The sequence below is a fragment of the Mesoplodon densirostris genome, chromosome 1 (genome assembly GCF_025265405.1).
Source record: "Mesoplodon densirostris isolate mMesDen1 chromosome 1, mMesDen1 primary haplotype, whole genome shotgun sequence".
NCBI classification, from domain to species: domain Eukaryota; kingdom Metazoa; phylum Chordata; class Mammalia; order Artiodactyla; family Ziphiidae; genus Mesoplodon; species Mesoplodon densirostris.
This window is the reverse complement of record NC_082661.1, coordinates 27878845-27902472: the sequence shown is the minus strand read 5'-3', so window position 1 is coordinate 27902472 and position 23628 is coordinate 27878845. Positions and strand designations below refer to the sequence as shown.

General features: G+C 40.4%; 1 protein-coding gene across 5 annotated transcripts in view; it reads right to left on the bottom strand.

Annotated features, from left to right (window-relative positions):
• The window catches only part of ARMH3 (armadillo like helical domain containing 3), a 188008-nt gene that overhangs the window by 162233 nt on the left and 2147 nt on the right, over positions 1 to 23628 (bottom strand). For 2 of the 5 annotated variants that reach the window (XM_060100473.1, XM_060100467.1), the window contains exons 2-4: positions 3647 to 3759; positions 1076 to 1132; positions 820 to 966 (exon numbers count right to left, since the gene is read on the bottom strand). In XM_060100473.1, coding sequence (XP_059956456.1) covers positions 820 to 966; positions 1076 to 1132; positions 3647 to 3748 — 306 coding nt within the window. In that variant the 5' untranslated portion in view covers positions 3749 to 3759. Of the gene's footprint in view, positions 1 to 819; positions 967 to 1075; positions 1133 to 3646; positions 3760 to 6776; positions 6856 to 21217; positions 21375 to 23628 lie in introns of those variants that run through there. The other 3 variants (XM_060100463.1, XM_060100457.1, XM_060100469.1) reach the window with 3 other exon arrangements.

Below are 23628 nucleotides of genomic sequence, written 5' to 3'. Positions count from 1 at the left end.
CAGTAATTCAAGAAATCATGAATGTAGTTCAAGAATAATGAATCTTCCTCATGATCATGCCACTTAGCATTAAGAATAGTGATTCTTGGGGCTCCCCTGGTGGCGCAGTGGTTGAGAGTCCACCTGCCAATGCAGGGGACACGGGTTCATGCCCCGGTCCAGGAAGATCCCATGTGCCGCAGAGTGGCTAGGCCCGTGAGCCATGGCCACAGAGCCTGCACGTCCAGAGCCTGTGCTCCACAACGTGAGAGGCCACAACAGTGAGAGGCCTGCGTACCACAAAAAAAAAAAAGAATAGTGATTCTTAATGTGTTTAGAGTTACAGACCTTTTTGAGAATCTGACAAAAGCCCTCTCTCCAAAAAAAAGTGCATGTACACATAACGTACATTTACACATAAAATATTACATATAACTTCAGGGAGTCAAGCACCTTCTGAAACCTCACGTTAAGAAAATACTGTTTATTTAATTAAGAAAGTCTTCTGATTTTTGCTGTAGACTAATCAACCTTGCCAGAGTTTCCTCTATCTTTCTTCCTGTCCTCAAGTAATAATAAAAATTCTGTCAAACAATCCGCCTTGGCATTAGATCAAATTATACAAATGGACAAGATTACTACTATAGGCATCAATTTCTTTAACCAGGAAGATGGCTAAACAAACATGGCATAGATGTTTGATTACTTAAAGAAATAAAGAAAAAACAAAGAAAGCAAGCCTCATACTCAGGGTAGTTTTATGTTCCTCAAGTTCCAATAGATGTATTACAATTTCTTTCTCCTATTAAACAAGACTTCCCCAGTCTCCCAGCCTTGTACCTGCAATGCATTGACCACTCGAATTGGATGCTCCTCTCCCAGAGCCTGGATGCAGTGTTGAAATAAGCAATTAATATTGTCCTTGATCTTCATTAACTCCTCACCATCAAGAGATTCCAGCTTGCCTTCTAGGTACTCTAAATTCACCTAACGAGGAAACAATAAGGGCCTGAGTGCATTTTTACTGCAGCACCTAGAACACATGGGAAGGCAATCTCAGTTACCAGGAAAATCCACAGGTGTCACCAAGTCTTACCTTCATAAGGAAGAGCTCCTCCCAAAATCGAGGACTGCACTTACTAGGGTCCTCTGTCTGAAACCAGAAGATAAGTATATTCAATATCCCCAGCTAACACCAAAGCATTAAGAACACATTTGAAAGGGTCACTACACATAATCAACCTTACCTTTCACAATTAACTTTGAAAATGCTTGGTCATTCCAAACAGCTATAATGGGGAACAAGTTTTGGGGGGTTTTTCCCCAAATGGAAGACATTGTGCATGGATATATATTCCCTGCACCAAAAGTTAAATGGCTCAAAGAACCTCCCTCAAATCTTTCTCTTCTTAGCAAGAAAAGAACCTAGCCATCTGAATCAGTTAGTCATATTATGATATAGCCCCACTGTATTTGTATGGTACTCAGTTTTCAAAGTCCATTCACATACATGAAATACAATGGCCCAGTGAGCCAGGTAGGGTAGATATTATCATTATCCTCCTTTTAGGAAAGAGAGTCCACAAGACTTACACAAGTGCAGGAGCCAGAACCCAGATCATCTAAGTAATACTGCCATGATTTTTACAACATCCTGCTTCTACTTGCCCTTCCGTATGCATTTAGTCCTCTGTACAGAGCCTGTAATATTCTCTTTTCTTACTTCAAATTGGTCCATAATTAGCAAAATTATGGTGCTAAAATCCAAATTTTCTTAGCACTAATTTTCAAACAGAAATTCTAGGAAGTTAGAGGCTTCTGGTTAGTGAGTGAAATAAGAAAAAGAGAACCCTTACTTTACAGGAAAGCTAATGACATAAAACCAGTATGTCAATTACCTGCTATCACCTTACCTTAAATTGACCTTTTAAAATTACTACCAAGAACTAATGTCTTCATTAGATAAGAACTTCTCATCAAATAAGAAAATATTACCCTAGGAATCTCCTCTGGCTTTTTAATTGAGAATGACATAAAGAAGCAACATTTCTGGCCTTCTAATAAGGTTCTCATTTAGTGAATTCTTTCTATCCCTTTCGCTCAAGTCCTGCTCCCCAAGAGGGGCCACACATTGACCCTCACACTTCTGTAATATCATTTTGTTGTTTATATATGAAACAGGGAATTCATGGAGCTGGCATTTCCCATGCTCAAAGCTCTCTCAAGCAGGAGTCATATGTATACCAAGCTTAGTACTTAACATAGAAAGAGCCCTAATAGGATCCTAATAACCACTCATTTTCTCTGTATAGCCACCTATACTGCCCTGGGCAATTCTGTATTAACTGTCTGCATGTCAAACTTTGTCTCTAAGGCTTGCCAAGAATTAGAGTTTTACTTGATCAAATTATTTATCCAAGGCCATGTGGCAAAGTTGAACAAGGATGGACTCTGGAGTCAGACACTAGGGTTCAAATCACAGCTCTTTCACTTTCTAGCTGTGACTGCCAGTTTTCTCATTATCATGCTCTTTTACATGGCACATGTAAAAACATAGCCTTCTTGCAGCATTCTTGTCAGAATTAGAGCTAATGTATTTGGTGATGCATTCAGAACAATGTCAGGCACATAGTAGGAACTCAAGAATCTCCCTCAAATTTTTCTCTTCTTAGCGAGAAGTGAACCTAGCCATCTGAATCAATTAGTCATATTATGATGCATCCCCACTGTATTTGTATGTTGCTCAGTTTTCAAAGCCCATTCACATACATGAAATACAATGGCCCAGTGAGCCAGGTAGGGTAGATATTAATCATTATCCTCCTTCTAGGAAAGAGAGTCCACAAGATTTACACAAGATATGGCTAACTCCTTTTACAAGTAGTACATGTTTTAAATGTTTACATGTACTACTAATGACCAGGATTTCAGAAGTCAAGTACATCTGCAGGGTATCCAATCACTCTAACCTTCCCTGATAGGGTACATTTTACAACACAGGCTTGGACCATGGTCAATAAGCAGTTCTGAAGACCCAAAGAAATCCCCTAATCTAACTGCTAATAATTCCTCAGTCTTCTCATAGAATTGGAAGATGAGATAGTCTAACTAAGCAATTGTTTTGTCCACTAACAACTTGAGATGGAATATAATAGTGCATCTTTTTAAAATATCTGAATTAGATAGAATTCTAGGACCAAAAGGAAATTCAAGGGACATCTAGGATAGAAAGGTCCTTATGTCATATCATAAGGGGACTTCCCTGATGGTCCGGTGGTTAAGACTCCACGTTTCAACTGCAGGGGGCACAGGTTCAATCCTTGGCCAGGGAGCTAAGATCCCACATGCCACGAGGCACAGCCAAAAAAAAAAAAAAAAAAAAAACATAAGGAAGAAAAGTCTTATAGATATCAGAAAAGAAGTTTCCTGAGCCTTCCTCCCTCCTTTCAATTGTTTTACCCAGCTCAAGGCTACAATCTATAAGAACAACATAATAATAACACATGATCATAATTTCTACCATGAGAGAGCTCACCCTCACCCTTGTTCTCTCTCTTTCTCCCTCTGAAGAACTAGAAGGTAGCAGGCAGAGGTGAGGTTATTTCTCATTTTGGAACAAGAAACTAAGGAGTCAACCTGTGCCCAATGTCAGGGCTCCAGGCCTTACCATGAAGATCTCATCATACATCAGCACCACTTTTTCCTTCAGTGGTTTTTTGTAGGCTGAAGATTTCCTGAGCAAACCCCCTCGTTTCTCTACCTGTGCCATGGTTAGAGAACCTGTGAAAAGAAAGCCACAGTTAGTGCTAGAAATGCTCTCTAAGATGTTGGAGAATCTACTGAAATACCTCTCAATGGGAAATTTTCTAGGAAGAAGAAATGATAAACAACCATGCTATAGATTTTGTGCATCTGTCCAACGCCCCCTTCTCTAACCAGGTAATTTCAAGGTTTAAATCATTACTTGGCTTACAGCACAACACATTTTACATCCTTAAAACATGCCAGTGGACAAGACTTAAAGAAGATGCAAAACCAAGCAGGAAAGTGTAACTAGCTCCATCTGTAATAGGTCTGGCCATATATCTGACGTTGATGGAAGGAAGGCTGCAAAGCACACGCTGCCCACAGACTGATGATGAAGTTAAATTTCAAGTATTGATTGAGCTTAGGACCATTAAGACAGGAAGTGTGCTGCAGACTGACGTGCTCCATTGATTTCCCCAAAGTAAGCAGGTCCTCCTCACTGCAAAGTACTTGCCCTTCACTGCCTCATAAATCACACTGCACTTGACCATCTTCAGAAATTCCTCTGGAAAGAGACCCAAGGCAGAAAATAGCAGTTAAAAGACCAAAAGTTAAATTTAATTTCAAAATAACCAAAAATAACAATATATTCCTTTCAAGTTTCTATTTTTAATATTTATTTATTTGGCTCCACTGGGTGTTAGTTGCAGCACACGGGATCTTCATTGCGGCATGCGGGATCTAGTTTCCTGACCAGGGATGGAACCCGGGCCCCTTACATTAGGAGCTCACAGTCTTAACCACTGGACCACCAGGGAAGTCCCTCAAATTTAATTATACATATATTTGTAACACTGTACTGCAGATCAAACTTCAGTGTATTTTTTTAAATCTATATAAAAGCAGTTCCATGAATCATGCTCAAATTTTCCCATCTTGCTTCAAGGAATTCTCAATTTTTTTCAAATGAGAACTTGAAATCCCACAGGTCTCCATGTGGATTTACACATATTCTCTCACTTCCCAGATTCTTTCTATTGTTGACAAAATTCCTCTCTTTCTCTTAAATCCTAGGCTCTAGTTGTGAAACTTAATCTCACCCAGTAGCAAATATGGATGGTAGTGAGGAGACCGATTTCACTTCCAGACAAATCCAAAGCAGCAGAAAATTAATTCTGTTCAATGATGTTTGGAAAATATATACTACCTTTCAAATCAAAATCAAAATTTTGTTTAAGGAAGAGATGCATCCAATAGCATAAAAGACTGTATCTCAAACATCATCTATCTCTAATACATATAGCCAAAAAGGAGATTCACTTTTGAGCACTAAAAGCACAGAAAATTTCAACTGGATGTTAAGCATCCTTAGCACAGGGACTATATCTTACACTTTTTCCATAAGCACTTGGCTCATGGTAAATGCTCAGTGTATGCTTATCACTGACTGATTCTAAATGGCAGACACCTGAGCAGTCCTAGGTCTGACCTAAAATTTTAGTTAGACCTGTCTCTATCAAAGCCTCACTAAGCCCTCTTATTCCTTTACGATCCAGAGAAAACTGAAGGAAAAAATAACAACAAAAAAAGAGAAGGTTCTTTCAGGCAATTTATACTATATTGATCATGGCTTTGCCTTAAAGCATGAAATACAGCCTCCATTCAAAACATTCTTGTGTCTTTTAAATAGGTTGTCAAGAGGAAGATGTCCTTATTGGGGGAAAATAAATTGGAAATCAAGAGGATCCTATTAAAATAAATCAAAAGCAATGCAATTCTAAGCTTAGTGGATACAGACCTTTCATGTGCTCAGCTTCAACCAGTTGATTAACAAGAATAGTGGGAACCACAAGTCCCTGGATGTCAAAAGCACATGTTTACAAACATCTCCCTCTGAGGACTTATAATTAGGTTACTGCTAATCAATGTCCAGCCCAAATCTAATAAATTCACTTTCTCTATTTCAGAATCAATACTTTCTAATAAGCAAAAGGGAATAGGAGAGGAGGGAAAAACAATTTCAACCCAAAGTACCAAATTTCCTAAGAAATTAAATTGTTTTCATCACTCTCCTTCCATTTGGAACAGGGGGAAATTCAACCAAGGGCCTCAACACATTACTCTCTGTCATCATCACAGGCACCTGGAATTTACCACCCAAGCTGTCTTAAGTGTGACTAGAAACTGACAACATAAAGTCTCCTTCTGCCAGCACTTCTACCCATTGAACACAGCAAAGAAGGGTGTTTCTAGGGTAACAGACTGGAAGAAGTGTAGAACTCTTACAAAAGTCTTTCTGGGGTCTCAGAAATTGAGCTTGTGCTTCCAAATTTGAAAGTAAAATATCTGACTGGTAAAGCAGTAAACTGGAATACATCAGTAATGTGAGTGTAATCTGTTTATATCCTCCCAGTGTTGCTTTCCTCTTTCACAATCCTCCCCTGCTGTAGAGAGAACGAGTACCAGCTGAGGAGCAGCAAGACATAACGGAACAAACAACCGGCAGAACTGAGACTAGAACACAGCTCTCCCAACCAACTAGATGACACTGAGTAAATCATTGTGCTTCTCAGTTTCCTTACAAGTAAAACTAGGGGACTGGACTAGACATATCATCTAATGATTCTCTTAGCATCCCTGAAATACCACAAACACACAGGGAACACCTAAATATTATAAAGCACTAGTTTAGGCACTAAGGGGTTACAAAGAGGAAACTACAGACCGGATCCTCTAGGAGCTCACAATCTATTAGCGGAGACAGGCACAGAATAACCCACAGCACAAGGCAAATCATGAGAAATAGAGTAAAAGTACAAAGAAAATGCTATGGGACTACAAGGAAGAGAAAGAAGCATTCTATGAGTACGCTATGACCTCTGTTGATCTAGGCTTTTAAATCCTTCTAGCGAAGAAGTAAACACAGCAAAGCCACAGCAATCCCACAGAAATGTCCTCTTAGACATTAACATAGTTCCTCAGAAATAAGACATACAGTAGACAAAGTATAAAAAAGAATTAGGCAACTTTTCAATACTACTTTCACCTACCACCAAACTTAGGAATGGCTTCAAATCCCCCGAACTCAATGGTAAATCAATGAAGTCTTTCATTCCTAAACCTCAGGACTGCTGGTCCCATGACCTGCAGCACAACTTCTCTCTGAAAGACCAAAGTCATACAACTTTTTAAGAACTATATCTTAAAGCAATCCGGCCACACACTTCTTAAATGCACATCACTTCACATCCCTACAGGATAAAATAATCAAATGTCAAAAACCTAAAGCCAAACACTTCCAATGTCTTACAAGCAAGGAATGCTAGTTACACTTAACTAATTATTCATTTATTTTACTGTCTTCTTGAGCACAATACATGCCAACTCTAGTATCAGAAAATTAATCTAATAGAAATTCACTCTGATTTCCAGAGTTACCAGTTAATCTATCAAAAGTCTTGGTATTGTATCTATATGAGATGATGGAGGTTAACTAAATCTGTTGAGGTAATCATTTCCCAAAATACATAAATCAAACCATTATGCTGTATACCTTAAATATATACAGTGATGTCTGTCAATTATTTCTCAATAAAACTGGAAAAAAATCTTTAAAAAAGTCTTTGGTTTTAGTCCCAATTCTTATACACTTGTTCTATAACCTTAAGTTTCCTTTCCCTTCCTGGCTTGAATTTGCCAATCTGTAAAAAGAAGTCATGCCAAAGATGTGCAGAAAAAGGAACCCTTGTACACTGCTGGTGGGAATGTAAATTGGTACAGCCACTACGGAAAACAGTATGGAGGTTCCCCAAATATTAAAAATAAAACTACCAGGGCTTCTCTGGTGGCACAGTGGTTAAGAATCCACCTGCCGGGCTTCCCTGGTGGCGCATTGGTTGAGAGTCCGCCTGCCGATGCAGGGGACACGGGTTCGTGCCCCGATCCCGGAGGATCCCACATGCCGCGGAGCGGCTGGGCCCGCGAGCCATGGCCGCGGAGCCTGTGTGTCCGGAGCCTGTGCTCCGCGACGGGAGAGGCCACAGCAGTGAGAGGCCCGCGTACAGCAAAAAAAAAAAAAAAAAAAAAAAAAAAGAATCCACCTGCCAATGCAGGGGACAGGCATTCGAGCCCTGGTCCGGGAAGATCCCACATGCCGCGGAGCAACTAAGCCCATGCACCACAACTACTGAGCCTGTGCTCTAGAGCCCACGAGCCACAACGACTGAGCCCACGTGCCACAACTACTGAAGCCCATGAGCCTAGAGCCCAAAAATCAATAAGTAAAATAAATTTATTAAAAAAAAATTATATGTGGAATCTAAAAAAAGTCAAACACATAGAAATAGAGTAGATTAGATTGGTGGTTGCCAGGGGATGGGGGATGGGGCAAATGGAGAGATGTTGGTCAAAGGGTACAAACTTCCAGTTATAAGATGAATAAGTTCTGGGGGTCTAACATACAACCCAGTGACTACAGTTAAAAATACTGTATTGTATATCTGAAAGTTGCTATGATTAAATCTTAAATGTTCTCACCACAAAAAAGGAAAAAAAGTGACTATGTGAGGGAATGGATGTGTTAACTAACGTCATCATGGTAACCATTTCACAATATATATGTATATCAAATCAACATATTGTATATCTTAAAATTATACAATGTTATATGTAAATTATATTTCAATAAATGGGGGGAGGGCATGGAACAGCTCTCTATAGGCCTTCAATGTAATGGTCTGGAGTTCTAGGTTCATACTTGTAATGCACTATTAGCAAGTATCACCCTCACTTCACTGTTCAGGGATGCTCCAAAACACTAGTGTAGGTAGATGCTGAAGTAAACATCCCAAAACATTTCAACCAGTATATAAGAAAAGAAAAAGGAGAAGAGAAAGAAAAGAAGAAGGGGAAAGAAGGAAAATTAATAAAAATAAATGTGCCCATCATCTAGGAAGAAAAAAACATGCACAGATCAGGTGTTCATTCAACAAATATTGATCACCTAAGCATTAGGGATACAGCAGGAACAAGCAGACAAGATCCCTGCTCTCAGAGTTTTCATTCTAGTAGAGGAAGAAAGACAACAAACAAGTTAAGTTGAGACAATGATAAGTATCTTGAAGACAAATTGTCTAGGGGGACTACGAGATTGCAGATTAAAGGCCTCTACGGGAAGTGATATGTGGACTGAGATCAGAATAACAGAAAGAAAACAGCCATGTGAAAATCTTGGGAAAAGTGTTCAGACAGAGGCAATGCCAAGTGCAAAGGCTCCAAGATTTGAACACACTTGGCATGTTCAAGAAACAGAAATGCCAGAGTGCCTATAGTACAAACATTCCCTTTTTGAAAGGTTTTTGTAAAACTTATTGAAGTGGGGCTTCCCTGGTGGCGCAGTGGTTAAGAATCCACCTGCCAAGGCAGGGTTCGAGCCCTGGTCCGGGAAGATCCCACATGCCGTAGAGCAACTAAGCCCTTGCGCCACAACTACTGAGACTGCGCTCTAGAGCCTGCAAGCCACAACTACTGAGCCTGCATGCCACAACTACTGAAGCCCGCATGCCTAGAGCCCATGCTCCGCAACAAGAGAAGCCACCACAACGAAAAGCAGCCCCAGCTTGCTGCAACTAGAGAAAGCCTGTGCACAGCAACAAAGACCCAACGCAGGCAGGCAGGCAGGCAGGCAGGCAGGCAGGAAGGGAGGGAGGGAGTACAAACTAATGATTTCATTTATATGAAACTCAAAAAGGCAAAATTAGTCTACGGTGACAGACATCAGAATAGTGGTTACCCTGGGTGGGGAGATGAGTGGGAAGGAGCACAAGGAAGCCTTCTGAGGTGCCAGAAACGTGCTTTATCTTGACCTGAGTGGAAGTCACACAAATATGTACATGTGTAAAAGAATTATCAAGTCATACACTTCACATTATGTACACTATTCCTCAATCTAAAATAATGCATGTGCTCATATACATATATGAAAATTTAACAATACCCATGCAGAACACTAGAACAAAGGCTAATAGCGACCCACCTTGCACACATAGGACACTGATCTAAAATAACCACCAAAGAGTTGACACTTTTTTTTTTTTTTTTTGCGGTACGCGGGCCTCTCACTGTTGTGGCCTCTCCCGTTGCAGAGCACAGGCTCCGGACGTGCAGGCTCAGCAGCCATGGCTCACGGGCCCCGCCGCTCCGCGGCATGTGGGATCTTCCTGGACCGGGGCACGAACTCGTGTCCCCTGCATCGGCAGGCGGACTCTCAACCACTGCGCCACCAGGGAAGCCCAACACTTATTTTGTACTTGCTACATACCGAGCACTGTTCTAAGCACTTTATATACATTAATTCATTTCATCCTCACAACAAACCTATGATCCAGGAACTTTACAATAAGAAAACTAAAGCATGAAGTGGTCAAAAAACAAAAATTTAAAAATTTGCCAGGATAAGTGAAAGTAGGGACTCAAACCCAGACAGCCTGATGTTTGAGTTCAGCCTTTAACCACTGTACTATACTGAGCAGGAAGGAGCAGAAGTAGAGTAACCTACACATAAACAAAGCTGAGCATCTGCAGAGAAACTGAAGAGGTTCCACGTAAGTGAGGACGAGAAGTATATGCTCGCTGACCTTAATGAACAAACTCTGGAATGTCCAGATATCTGGAGTTTCATCACTAGTTTGCCCGTAGGTAGATGTGCCACGGTAGGAAGTAAAAGATAACTGTCTGATACATGCATATGTATATAAATATTGATAATGGTAAAGTGAAAAAGAGACAGACAAATTAATGAAATAGTAGAAAACTTAGAAGGAAAAACTAGAGAGGAATCTGAGTTTCTATTCAAGTTGACAGATGTATTCAATATGGTAAACAGAAAAAATTTTTTCAAAAGGCTGAAATACACTGATATCCACTACAGGATTTAATTGATACTATTTTAACTGAGCTAAGTCAGTGCTCTGAGGATAATTCTCCACCAAAACTTCATTACGAATGGAAAGATATTGTAAAAAATGCTTTACCCCTGCAGAGCTGTGATCACATGCTTCAGAATCTCCTGGCATGCCTCCTGGAAATGTAGACTCCTAAGCCCCCCTCCCCACTACTGAAACAGATTTTTCAAGATAAGGATTAGAGGTCTACATTTTTAATAATCACTCCAGTCAGTGGTTCTCAACTGAGGCAATTTTGCCTCCCAGGGGACATTTGTCAATGCCTGGAGACATTTTTGGTTGTCACAACTGGGAGGGGAGGTACTACCAGCATCTACTGGGTAGAGGCCAGGGATGCTGCTAAACATCCTAAAGTATACAGGACAGTTACCACAACAAAGAATTATCTGGTCCAATAAGTCAATAATGCAGAGGTTGAAAAACTCTACCCCAAATAATTCTGATGCTCACTAAAGTCTGAGAAGTACTCATCTGAGCCTTAAATCAGGCCTTCAAAAGAAAGGAGCATCTGGACAGAAGATGATTTTGAGAGGATGAATAAAACTTCTGCCATCTCTAGAAAAGGCACTGGAGCAATCCTTACCTACTTCCAGCTCATTCTCCCCATATTAACTCACCAACGCATCCCCTTTCCTTAGGATCTTAGCCGCAGTTTGCCCATCTGTGAAGGATCACTACAAAACACACTGACTATAGTAATCCACAATGCCTAGTGAAGGAGATGAAAACCCTGTCTGCCCAGGAGATGTGGCTGAGTCAGATATTACCATTCCACTGTCTGACAATGAGCCATTCACCCAACACACAAGAGGGGGCAATATGTTTATAAAGCCAGAAATAGCCTCCTCCAGGACTCTCCTAAAAAAAGTTCCCTAGTTCCTCTAGATGCGAGGTGTTTTTTTAAATCTTTAGGCAAAAGTTATCTGCTCCCTATGTTCTTCTGCAAGGCATCCCATACTCTCAAGGTAAACACTAGCGCTATAATGCAAGGCATTTCTACCTCCAAATACCAGCCCTTCGTTTCTCAAACTAGCTCCTAACATGCCTCTTCCTTTCTGAAGGCCCCAAGGATTTAGCTCATTTGCTGCATTCACATACTGCTGTTCCACATGATTCCCTGCCATAGCTTCTCTCAGTAGCATGGGACACAGGTTCCCTCAATTGCACTCTATAGATTGGCTCTAAAACCAGCATATAATTCCTTTCCATTTTAATGGATTTTTACTGCTAGTCACTCCAAGTCTTTTATACCTCCAAAATTAAAGTAAAGTGAGGCCGGCATTCTTGAAGCCACCTCTCTAAATTCCCTTCATAGAGAGCTCCAGGACAGGCCACCACTCTTCTGTTCTTTTAGGGGTTTTTTTGAATTTTATTTTACTTATTTTTTTATACAACAGGTTCTTATTAGTTATCCATTTTATACAAATTAGTGTATACATGTCAATCCCAATTGCCCAATTCATCCCACCACCACCCCCACAACCACCCCACCACTTTTCCCCCTTGGTGTCCATACGTTTGTTCTCTACATCTGTGTCTCTATTTCTGCCCTGCAAACTGGTTCATCTGTACCATTTTTCTAGGTTCCACATATATGTGTTAATATACAATATTTGTTTTTCTCCTTCTGACTTACTTCACTCTGTATGACAGTCTCCAGATCCATCCATGTCTCTACAAATGACAGAATTTCGTTCCTTTTCATGGCTGAGTAATATTCCATTGTATATATGTACCACATCTTTATCCATTCATCTGTCAATGGGCATTTAGGTTGCTTCTATGACCTGGTTATTGTAAATAGTGCTGCAATGAATATTGGGGTGAATGTGTCTTTTTGAATTACAACTTTCTCTGGGTATATGCCCAGTAGTGGGATTGCTGGGTCATATGGTAATTCTATTTTTAGTTTTTTAAGGAACCTCCATAATGTTCTCCATAGTGGCTGTATCAATTTACATTCCCACCAACAGTGCAAGAGGCTTCCCTTTTCTCCACACCCTCTCCAGCATCTGTTGTTTGTAGATTTTCTGATGATGCCCATTCTAACTGGTGTGAGGTGATACCTCATTGTAGTTTTGATTTGCATTTCTCTAATAATTAGTGATGTTGAGCAGCTTTTCATGTGCTTCCTGGCCATCTGTATGTCTTCTTTGGAGAAATGTCTATTTAGGTTTTCTGACCATTTTTTGATTGGGTTGTTTGTTCTTTTAAAATTGAGCTGCATGAGCTGTTCATATATTTTGGAGATTAATCCTTTGTCCGTTGATTCATTTGCAAATATTTTCTCCCATTCTGAGGGTTGTCTTCTTGCCTTGTTTGTAGTTTCCTTTGCTTTTCAAAAGCTTTTAAGGTTTATTAGGTCCCATTTGTTTATTTTTATTTCCCTGACTCTAGGAGGTGGATCAAAAAAGACCTTGCTGTGATTTATCTCAGAGTGTTCTTCCTATGTTTTCCTCTAAGAGTTTTATAGTGTACAGTCTTACATATAGGTCTCTAATCCATTTTGAGTTTATTTTTGTGTATGGTGTTAGGGAGTGTTCTAATTTCATTCTTTTACATGTAGCTGTCCAGTTTTCCCAGCACCACTTATTGAAGAGACTGTCTTTTCTCCACTGTATATCCTTGCCTCCTTTGTCATAGATTAGTTGAGCATAGATGCATGGGTTTATCTCTGGGCTTTCTATCCTGTTCCATTGATCTATATTTCTGTTTGGGTGCCAGGACCATATTGTCTTGATTACTGTAGCTTTGTAGTGTAGGCTGAAATCAGGGAGTCTGATTCCTCCAGCTCCACTTTTTTTGCTCAAGACTGCTTTGGCTATTCGGAGCCTTTTGTGTCTCCATACAAATTTTAAGATTTTTTTGTTCTAGTTCTGTAAAAAAGTGCCACTGGTAATTTGATAAGGATTGCACTGAATCTGCAGATTGCTTTGGGTAGTATAGTCATTTTCACAATACTGATTTCCCAGTCCAAGAACATGGTATATCTCTCCATCTGTTTGTATCATCTTTAATTTCTTTCATCATTGTCTCACAGTTTTCTGCACATAGGTCTTTTGTCTCCTTAGGTAGGTTTATTCCTAGGTATTTTATTCTTTTTGTTGCAGTGGTAAATAGGAGTGTTTACTTAATTTCTCTTTCAGATTTTTCATCATTAGTGTATAGGAATGAAAGAGATTTCTGTGCATTAATTTTGTATCCTGCAACTTTACCAAATTCAGTGATTAGCTCTAGTAGTTTTCTGGTGGCCTCTTTAAGATTCTCTAGGTAGTATCATGTCATCTGCAAACAGTGACAGTTTTACTTATTCTTTTCCAATTTGTATTCCTTTTCTTTCTTTTTCTTCTCTCATTGTCGTGGCTAGGACTTCCAAAACTATGTTGAATAATAGTGGCGAGAGTGGACATCCTTGTCTTGTTCCTGATCTTAGAGGAAATGCTTTCAGTTTTTCACCATTGAGAATGATGTTTGCTGTGGGTTTGTCGTATATGGCCTTTATTATGTTGAGTTATGCCCACTTTCTGGAGAGTTTTTATCATAAATGGGTGTTGAATTTTGTCAAAAGCTTTTTCTGCATCTATTGAGACGATCATATGGTTTTTCTTCTTTAATTTGTTAATATGGTGTATCACATTGATTGATTTCTGTATACTGAAGAATCCCTGCATCCCTGGGATAAATCCCACTGGATCATGGTATATGATCCTTTTAATGTGTTGTTGGATTCTGTTTGCTAGCATTTTGTTGAGGATTTCTGCATCTATGTTCATCAGTGACATTGGTCTATAATTTTCTTTTTTTGTAGTATCTTTGTCTGGTTTTGGTATCAGGGTGATGGTGGCCTCACAGAATGAGTTTGGGAGTGTTCCTTCCTCTGCAATTTTTTGGAAGAGTTTGAGAAGGATGGGTGTTAGCTCTTCTCTAAATGTTTGAAAGAATTCACCTGTGAAGCCATCTGCTCCTGAACTTCTGTTTGTTGGAAGATTTTAAATCACAGTTTCAATTTCATTACTTGTGATTGCTCTGTTCGTATTTTGTTTCTTCTTGGTTCAGTCTTGGAAGGTTATACCTTTCTAAGAATTTGTCCATTTCTTCCAGGTTGTCCATTTTATTGGCACAGAGTTGCTTGTAGTAGTCTCTCAGGATGCTTTGTATTTCTGCAGTGTCTGTTGTAACTTCCCCTTTTTCATTTCTAAATTTATTGATTTGAGTCCTCTCCCTCTTTTTCTTGATGGGTCTGGCTAAAGGTTTATTAATTTTGTTTATCTTCTCAAAGAACTAGCTTTTAGTTTTACTGATCTTTGCTATTGTTTTCTTTGTTTCTATTTCATTTATTTCTGCTCTGATCTTTATGATTTCTTCTACTAACTTTGGGTTTTGTTTGTTTTTCCTTCTCTAGTTCCTTTAGGTGTAAAGTTAAATTGTTTATTTTGAGATTTTTCTTGTTTCTTGAGGTAGGCTTCTATAGCTATAAACTTCCCTCTTAGAACTGCTTTTGCTGCATCCCATAGGTTTTGGATCATCGTGTTTTCATTGTAATTTGTCTCTAGGTATTTTTTGATTTTCTCTTTGATATCTTCAGGGATCTCTTGGTTACTTAGTAACGTATTGCTTAGCCTCCATATGTTTGTGTTTTTCACGTTTTTTTCCCTGTAATTGATTCCTAATCTCACAGTGTTGTGGTCAGAAAAGATGTTTGCTATGATTTCAATTTTCTTAAATTTACTGAGGCTTGATTTGTGCCCCAAGATGTGACCTATCCTGGAGAATGTTCTGTGTACAATTGCGAAGAAAGTGTAATCTTCTGTTTTTGGATGGAATGTCCTATAAATATCAATTAAATCTATCTGTTCTATTGTGTCATTTAAAGCTTGTGTTTCATTATTAATTTTCTGTGTGGATGATCTGTCCATTGGTGTAAGAGAGGTGTTAAAGTCCCCACTATTATTGTGTTACTGTCGATTTCCTCTTTTATAGCTGTTAGCAGTTGCCTTATGTATTGAGGTGCTCCTATGTTGGGTGCATATATATTTATAATTGTTATATCTTCCTCTTGGATTGATCCCTTGATCATTATGTAGTGTCCTTCCTTGTCTTGTGTAACATTCTTTATTTTAAAGTCTATTTTATCTGATATGAGTATTGCTAATCTAGCTTTCTTTTGATTTCCATTTGCATGGAATATCTTTTTCCATCCCCTCACTTTCAGTCTGTGTGTGTCCCTAGGTCTGAAGTGGGTCTCTTGTAGACAGCATATATATGGGTCTTGTTTTTGTATCCATTCAGTGAGCCTGTGTCTTTTGGTTGGAGCATTTAATCCATTCACGTTTAAGATAATTATCAATATGTATGTTCCTATGACCATTTTCTTAATTGTTATGGGTTTGTTTTTGTAGGTCCTTTTCTTCTCTTGTGTTTCCCACTTAGAGAAGTTCCTTTAGCATTTGTTGTAGAGCTGGTTTGGTGGTGCTGAATTCTTAGCTTTTGCTTGTCTGTAAAGCTTTTGATTTCTCCATCAAATCTGAATGAGATCCTTGCTGGGTAATCTTGGTTGTAAGTTCTTCCCTTTCATAACTTTAAATATATCATGCCACTCCCTTCTGGCTTGTAGAGTTTCTGCTGAGAAATCCGCTGTTAACCTTATGGGAGTTCCCTTGTATGTTACCTGTTGTTTTTCCCTTGTTGCTTTCAATAATTTTTCTTTGTCTTTAATTTTTGTCAGTTTGATTACTATGTGTCTCGGTGTGTTTCTCCTTGGGTCTACCCTGCACTTCCTGAACTTGGATGGCTATTTCCTTTACCATGTTAGGGAAGTTTTCGACTATAATCTCTTCAAATATTTTCTCCAGTTCTTTCTCTCTCTCTTCTCCTTCTGGGACCCCTATAATGTGAATGCTGTTGTGTTTAATATTGTCCCAGAGGTCTCTTAGGCCATCTTCATTTCTTTTCATTCTTTTTCCTTTATTCTGTTCCACGGCAGTGAATTCCACCATTCTGTCTTCCAGGTCACTTATCCGTTCTTCTGCCTCAGTTATTCTGCTATTGATTCCTTCTAGTGTATTTTTCATTTCAGTTATTGTATTGTTCACCTCTGTTTGTTTGTTCTGTAATTCTTCTAGTTGTTTCCTCTTTAATTCTTCTAGGTCTTTGTTAAACATTTCTTGCATCTTCTCGATCTCTGCCTCCATTCTTTTTCAGAGGTCCTGGATCATCTTCACTATCATTATTCTGAATTCTTTTTCAGGAAGCTTGCCTATCTCCACTTCATTTAGTTGTTTTTCTGGGGTTTTATCTTGTTCCTTCATCTGGTACAAAGTCCTCTGCCTTTTCATTTTGGCTATCTTTCTGTGAATGTGGTTTTCCTTCCACAGGCTCCATAACTGTCCACCCTTTTGTTCTATCATTTCTGTTTTTTTTAATTACTGGGGATGGAATTCACCACTCATTCCTCCAAATCCTTCAGAGCACAGCCTCCCACTCAAGGTGGTATATAATAATAAATAACACTACTGAGTAGTCACTATGTACTTGGCACTATTCTAAGTGATTTAAATATGCTGTACTTAATCCTTACAATAAACAAATGAAGTAGGTACTAATACCATAATTTTACAATGAGGATGTTACTTTGCCCAAAGTAACGGATTTTAAGTGGTACAGCCACTAAATCTTTCTGTCTGGTAGCCCTTCTCCCTATGAGAATATCTTGTTAGTGCAAAAAAAGCAGGTGCTAACTAGTAGAACATTCAAAATCCAGATTCAGTTAAAATTCTATAGAAACTCCAAACTGATATCCATAATATCAACATTCCCACTTGATCCAAGAAAAGACAGTCAACTCAGGACATCATCTGACAAGCATCATCCCTTATTTTCTAGATGCTAGGATAGAACCACCCTGATTCAGTAATAAGCACATGTGCCACTATGGGGCAGCATCTATATCTTGTGTGTGCTCTGAACAGCGCTCACCTCAGAGTATTTAGGCTACACTTGAAAGTGGAATTAACTCAGGGACTTTCCCAAGACTAAACAGCAAGTGGCAAAACCAGGACTTCTGCAATCTCTACTCTGGATATCAGCCATAGTCTGTACCTACTAGAAGTGAACTAGCTTCACAAAAGAGAATTCAGTCTGGTCCCATCAGAATCTACTGAGTCTGCCAACTTTCACAAACTAATAATATAGATGAAGAGGTTTAAATAAACATGACCATCTCAGGTTCCCTTTCAAATGATTTTATACAAGAAGGAATGCACTTGCACCTTCAGAAGGAGGAACCAACTTCAAATTGACAGGATTTCAGGAAACTCTAATTGAAAATCACATTTTTCTGACATCTCCCAGAATGAGAATTCATTGTAAGATCCTCTTCTCAATGAGCAGGAGCCTCTTAGAAATTAATACTGTCTATCTCCTGCTCAAGCCCTGAACTTCCTCAAGCAGCAACACATCACTCATATCTTCTTCATTTCCTTTCCTGTTGACCCATACAAGCCTCATGAATACCACCTAAGTATAAAATGAAAATTATAAGACAGACTCCCATAATCTTCTTAAAGAAAGCCCAAAAGGTAACTTCGACCTGGCCAAGTAAACTGATTTCCTGCTAGCTTAACTAACATTTATTGAGAGCTTATAATAACACAGGCATTGTATAACGGGAAAAGGGATGCAAAATTATTGAGGTATATGGTCCCTGCCTTGAGAAGCTCACTATTAAGTGGAAGAAGGGCATATTCTAATATTTCCTTATAAAGAAATAAAATAAACATTATTTTCCCAGGATTTTTTTCAAATATGTCCTCACTTACTCCAAGCTATTGCCAAGATATCAAGCTCACCAGGCCTCCTTACTTCCAGCTGCCTAGTAACATCTCCATGTGCATATCCCACGACAACTTGATTTCAGCATACCAGACTATCTCCCCTATACCTCTTTCTATATAGCCACCCAAACCTTAAAAAAATCTGCTCTACTTTTACTAATCCATACCCTGGTCAATGAAATTCCCATTTACCCAGTTTCTCAAATTAGAAAACTTAGCCCACTGTCTCTCCCCAAACAGTCACTAAATCCTATTGCAGCTATCTTAGAAATACTTCTAAAATCCATTCCCCTCTTCTTCATTCCCACGGCCACATTTTATTCAGACTCTCAGTCAGCTGCAACAACTCTAATTAGTCTCACTACCTCATTTCTCCTTACCTTAATCTGCACTTGTCACTCCCTAACATTAAAACGCTCCAATAGCTCCCTACTCTCTTTTCAGTCTCACCTCCTGGCAATTTCCCCACCACACATCCTGTTTTGGACAAATTTCTGACACTTAAACGTCATGCTTTTTTTTTCCTCACACTTTCACCATGCCTTTGCTCATGCTGTTGTCTCCATCTGGAATGCCTTTCTTTACTTGTGCAAGCTCCTACCCATCTTCCAACACCCAACTCAAGTATCTCCTCCCTACAAACATTTCCCTGACTTTCCAGGCAATGGTAATATTCCTCCACACCATATAAATTCCTTTTAATGGGTATGTAACACACAGCACTACAATTTTCATGTGAATATATCTCTCTGATATTCTTGAAGAAAAATATTCATATTTCTAACCCCAGTGCCAGTTACATAATAAGTGCTCAATAGGGACTTCCCCGGTGGTCCAGTGGGTAAGACTCTGTGCTCCCAATGCAGGGGGCCCGGGTTCGATCCCTGGTTGGGGAACTAGACCCTGCATGCGTGCCGCAACTAAGAGTCCGCATGCCACAACTAAGAAGCCCGCATGTTGCAACTAAAAGATGCCACATGGGTTGAGAATCCGCCTGCCAATCAGGGGACACCAGTTCAAGCCCTGGTCCAGGAAGATCCCACATGCCGTGGAGCAACTAAGCCCATACACCACAACTACTGAAGCTGCGCTCTAGAGCCCATGAGCCACAACTACTGAACCCGTGTGCCACAACTACTGAACCCGTGTGCCACAACTACTGAAGCCCGTGTGCCCAGAGCCTGTGCTCCACAACAAGAGAAGCCAACCGTAATGAGAAGCCTGCGTGCTGCAACGAAGAGTAGCCCCCACTTGCCGCAACTAGAGAAGAGGCTGCGCGCAGCAATGAAGACCCAATGCAGCCATAAATAAATTAATTAATTAAAAATAAAAATGGAAGATGCCACATGCCGCAACGAAGATCCCACATGCCGCAACTAAGACCCGGCGCAGCCAAAAATGCATTAAAAAGAAAACTTAATAAGTGCTCAATAAATGTGTGTTTAATATACCGTGTGCCCTCATATATCCTGGATCAATTGGTTATTTGGTTATTTTCCCAAAATTTTATGGATTCTTGAACTTGGCTCTATGTAAAAGTCCAACTTTCATAACACTGCTTTGAGTTTTCAAGAGGTTTTATTATTATTATTATTATTATTCAAATGTCGAACAAGTGTATGAATTATAATGCCTAAACATCCAATGAAAATACCTTAAAGGCTCCCCTATTCATTAAGGAAGGAATGAGAGTTCCCCCTTCACAATCCGAACTAGAAGGATCCACCTGTCTCTAGACTGATTGATCTGATATCTGGAAAAGCCCTCACATAGGAACTACTGTGCACACAAGACCAACTGAAGGTACACCCAAAATAATTCCAATTAACTTGTGCTAAATTAAGAGCAGGGACACAAACCCTGTTTGCCCTGGTTTACAAAGTCAGAGAGAGTATACAAGAGCAAAGAAACAGCTCTCATTGAATTCAAAGCTTTTTCTGGAGAGGAAGAATTGGGGAGGGTCGGATGATTCACATTTATTCGGGCCTGCCCAAGTTTCTACTTCCCCATGTCGAAAGGCAACACTTCTCAGTTTCTGATACTTCTTCCCGAGGGAACCAGTTTTTATCTCCTGTTTCTTCCCTACACTTGCCTGGAAACAGGTTCGTTTCCCAGGTTCACACCGAGTAACCAGAGAAAACACGGTAGCTTCAATGATTGTGTGTAAAGGGTGGGCTGAAGCCCGGGGATCAGAGACTGTAAAGAGGAGACGGGGACCTTCCGGGACGCCTGATGACTTCGGGCAGACAGGGCTTCCTCTAGCCCTTCTCCGAGGTCTTGCCCCACGCCCTCACCCCACAAACAGGCTGGGCAGAAGGCCACTCGGGTGGGAAACACCTGGGAGGAAAGCTTTTAAGGTAGCCTGAGTGGTCGGAGTCAGCCTCGTGATGGGTCAAAGGTCAGCGCCTCGGCTGCCAGGAGGGCCCAGCAGGGACCCGGAGCGAGAGGCGTGTGACCGGCACTGGAGGGTTAGGGGAACGGCAGCTGGAGTAGCGAGCCGCTTCTCGCTCCGCTCCGCCGCACGCAGCCTCTGCGCTCCTCAGCAGCTGCCCTCCCTCCCTCTCCCCCCATAACCCCTGTCGTGCCCTAGCGAGCGCAGGCCCCGCCTCCAGGGCCGCCTCAGGGCCAAGGCCTAGTATGGCAGTACCCGCAGAGGTTGGCCAGGTTCGGAGACCGGCCCGGGCCGGCGCCGCTTACCGAGCGCCGCTTACCCTGCCTCCTCCTCCACCACCCGCGCCGCTCCCGGACCGGCTCGCTCCCGACGCCACCGACGCCGCAGCTGCTCCGGGCTCACGGACGCGCTCCCGACCTCCCCAGACCCTTCCCCCGGCCCGCCGTGCCCCGCAGGATCCTAAAGCCTGCCGCGTGATACGTTCGCCCGCTCCGACTGCCTGAGGCTGGCTCGGACCACGATTCCCAGCAACCATCACAAAGACTACGATTCCCGAAATGCACCACGAGAAAGAAATTAGCAAAAGAAACATGTATCAAGAGTCTACTGGATGCAAGTTGAATTAGCAGTTTCTTTAAATATGGCAGACCCTGAAATCGGCAATTCCACTTCCAGGAGTAAATATATCCTCTAGAAACACTAGCAAAGTTTGGAAAGATATATGTTCCAAGCTCTTTATTGCAACTCTGTAAGTGAAAGATTGGAAACAAACTCATTCAATCAACATATATGTATTGTGTGCCTGCTATGTACAAAGCACCGTGTAAAGCTGTGTCAACTTGGCAAGTTACCTCTCTGAGTCTCAGTTTTCTCACACGCAAAATGGAAGATTAAAAAAAGACATGCCGAAAATAAAATTTAAAAAAAAAAGAATCTGGAAAAACCCAAAAAAAAAACCACATGCCGGGCAGTGTGTGCATGTGTGTATGTGTCTCCTTATAATGACTTTATAAAGTTGGTACCTCACAGATAACAAAAAAAAAAAAAGGTTTTGAGTGATTAAACAGCTTGCTTAATGCTCTAGAGTTAGTAAGAGGTGAAGAAGAGTTTAAACCCAGCTCTATCAGGAAAGAGGTCTTAATAGCCCAAAAGCCCAGGTAACTTTTAATTTTTCTTGTCTGTTTACACAGTGGCATAAAACATGATTAGTGGTAAAAAGTTGTACCCTAATAGGATATAAAAAAGAGTGAGAAGTGGTAATAGGCATCTTGAGGTGAACCCCAAGAACTATTGTTCCTGAACATGAGTTAGAAGCCTCCTGTACAGCTGAAAGAACCCTTTCCATACCTGACTTCCTTTTAGCACATCTTTGTTGAGCACCTACTGAATACCCAATTCTGGGAGTAGTAAAAAGAAAAACAATTACAATTCTGAGATTATATTGTAACAAAGTGATAGACAGATGATAGATAGAAAAATAGATATACAATTAAATGTTTTAAATATCAAACAGTGAAGGTAAGCTTAGAAAAGCTCAAGCTGTAAATGCCCTGAAAATTCAGAGAATGGAAAATTCCCTGTCAATCTTCAGAGGCTTTTTGGGAGAAGATGAAGATGAAGTCAAGTCTTAGAGGAGAGAAGAAAAGGAAAGGCGAAAGTGTGAAGGTGAAGAAACACATACACTGGCGGGAAGTGAATTAAATACAGATTCAGCAGAGGGTAAGTTTATAAGTCCACAGACTGAGTAGGTAAGAGCGTGACCTCTGTGATACTGTGGAAATGAATCCCAGGCTGGCTACCTACTAGCTGTATGACTTTAGACAATTACATGAGCTCTCTAAGCCTTAGTTTCCTATCTGGAAAATAGAGATAATAAAAGGCCTATGTTATATTGGTTTGGTTATCCAGCACTGAACCCTTCCCCTCCTTTTCTGGGGGCCTTTTCCTTTGGGTAGAGTCTTGATGGAAAACCAGGCCCTGGGCAACCAAGATAAGTGAGCTCATGTGACCCGGGCTTGGCCACTAGGTGCAACCTCCAAGGGCTTCAGCTCTTGATCAAGAGATGCAGAGATGAAAAGATGGTCAGAACTCATTCATAACAGGTGCCGTCCACAAATGCAGTGACCAACTCATGCAGCACCAGGGGCTGTGGTGTCCTGGCTGCATGGTTCCTTCAGAAAAACAGTTGTGCTTCCTATTTCCTGGTCTTCAGAGAGTTTGGGTTCCTGCACATTTTCCAAGCCTGTTCTTCCTGTCTCCTACAGATTCTGTGACCCACCCCACACCAATGTTCTTCTAGTATATTTCATTTTTTCTGTATTTCTGTAACTATTCTATAACTCTTAAACAAAAGGTTCCTAAGTGATATCACACACACAAACATGTGCCTACTCAAGCTTACTCATTCTTTCACCAAACATCTGTTGAAGTCTTTCTTTGTGCCAGGCTCTACTCTAAAAGTGAGGATACAACATAATGTACAACACGATAAGTATAATTAACACTGCTGTAAATCCTAAGGGTTCTCATCAGAAGGAAACAATTTTTTTTCTATTTCTTTAATTTTGTATCAGTATGAGATGATGGATATTCACTAAATTAATTGTAATATGTAAGTCAAATCATTGTGCTGTACACCTTAAACTTATACAATGCTGTACATCAATCATGTCTCAATAAAACGGGAAGAAAAAATTAAAAATACAGTGGCGTATAC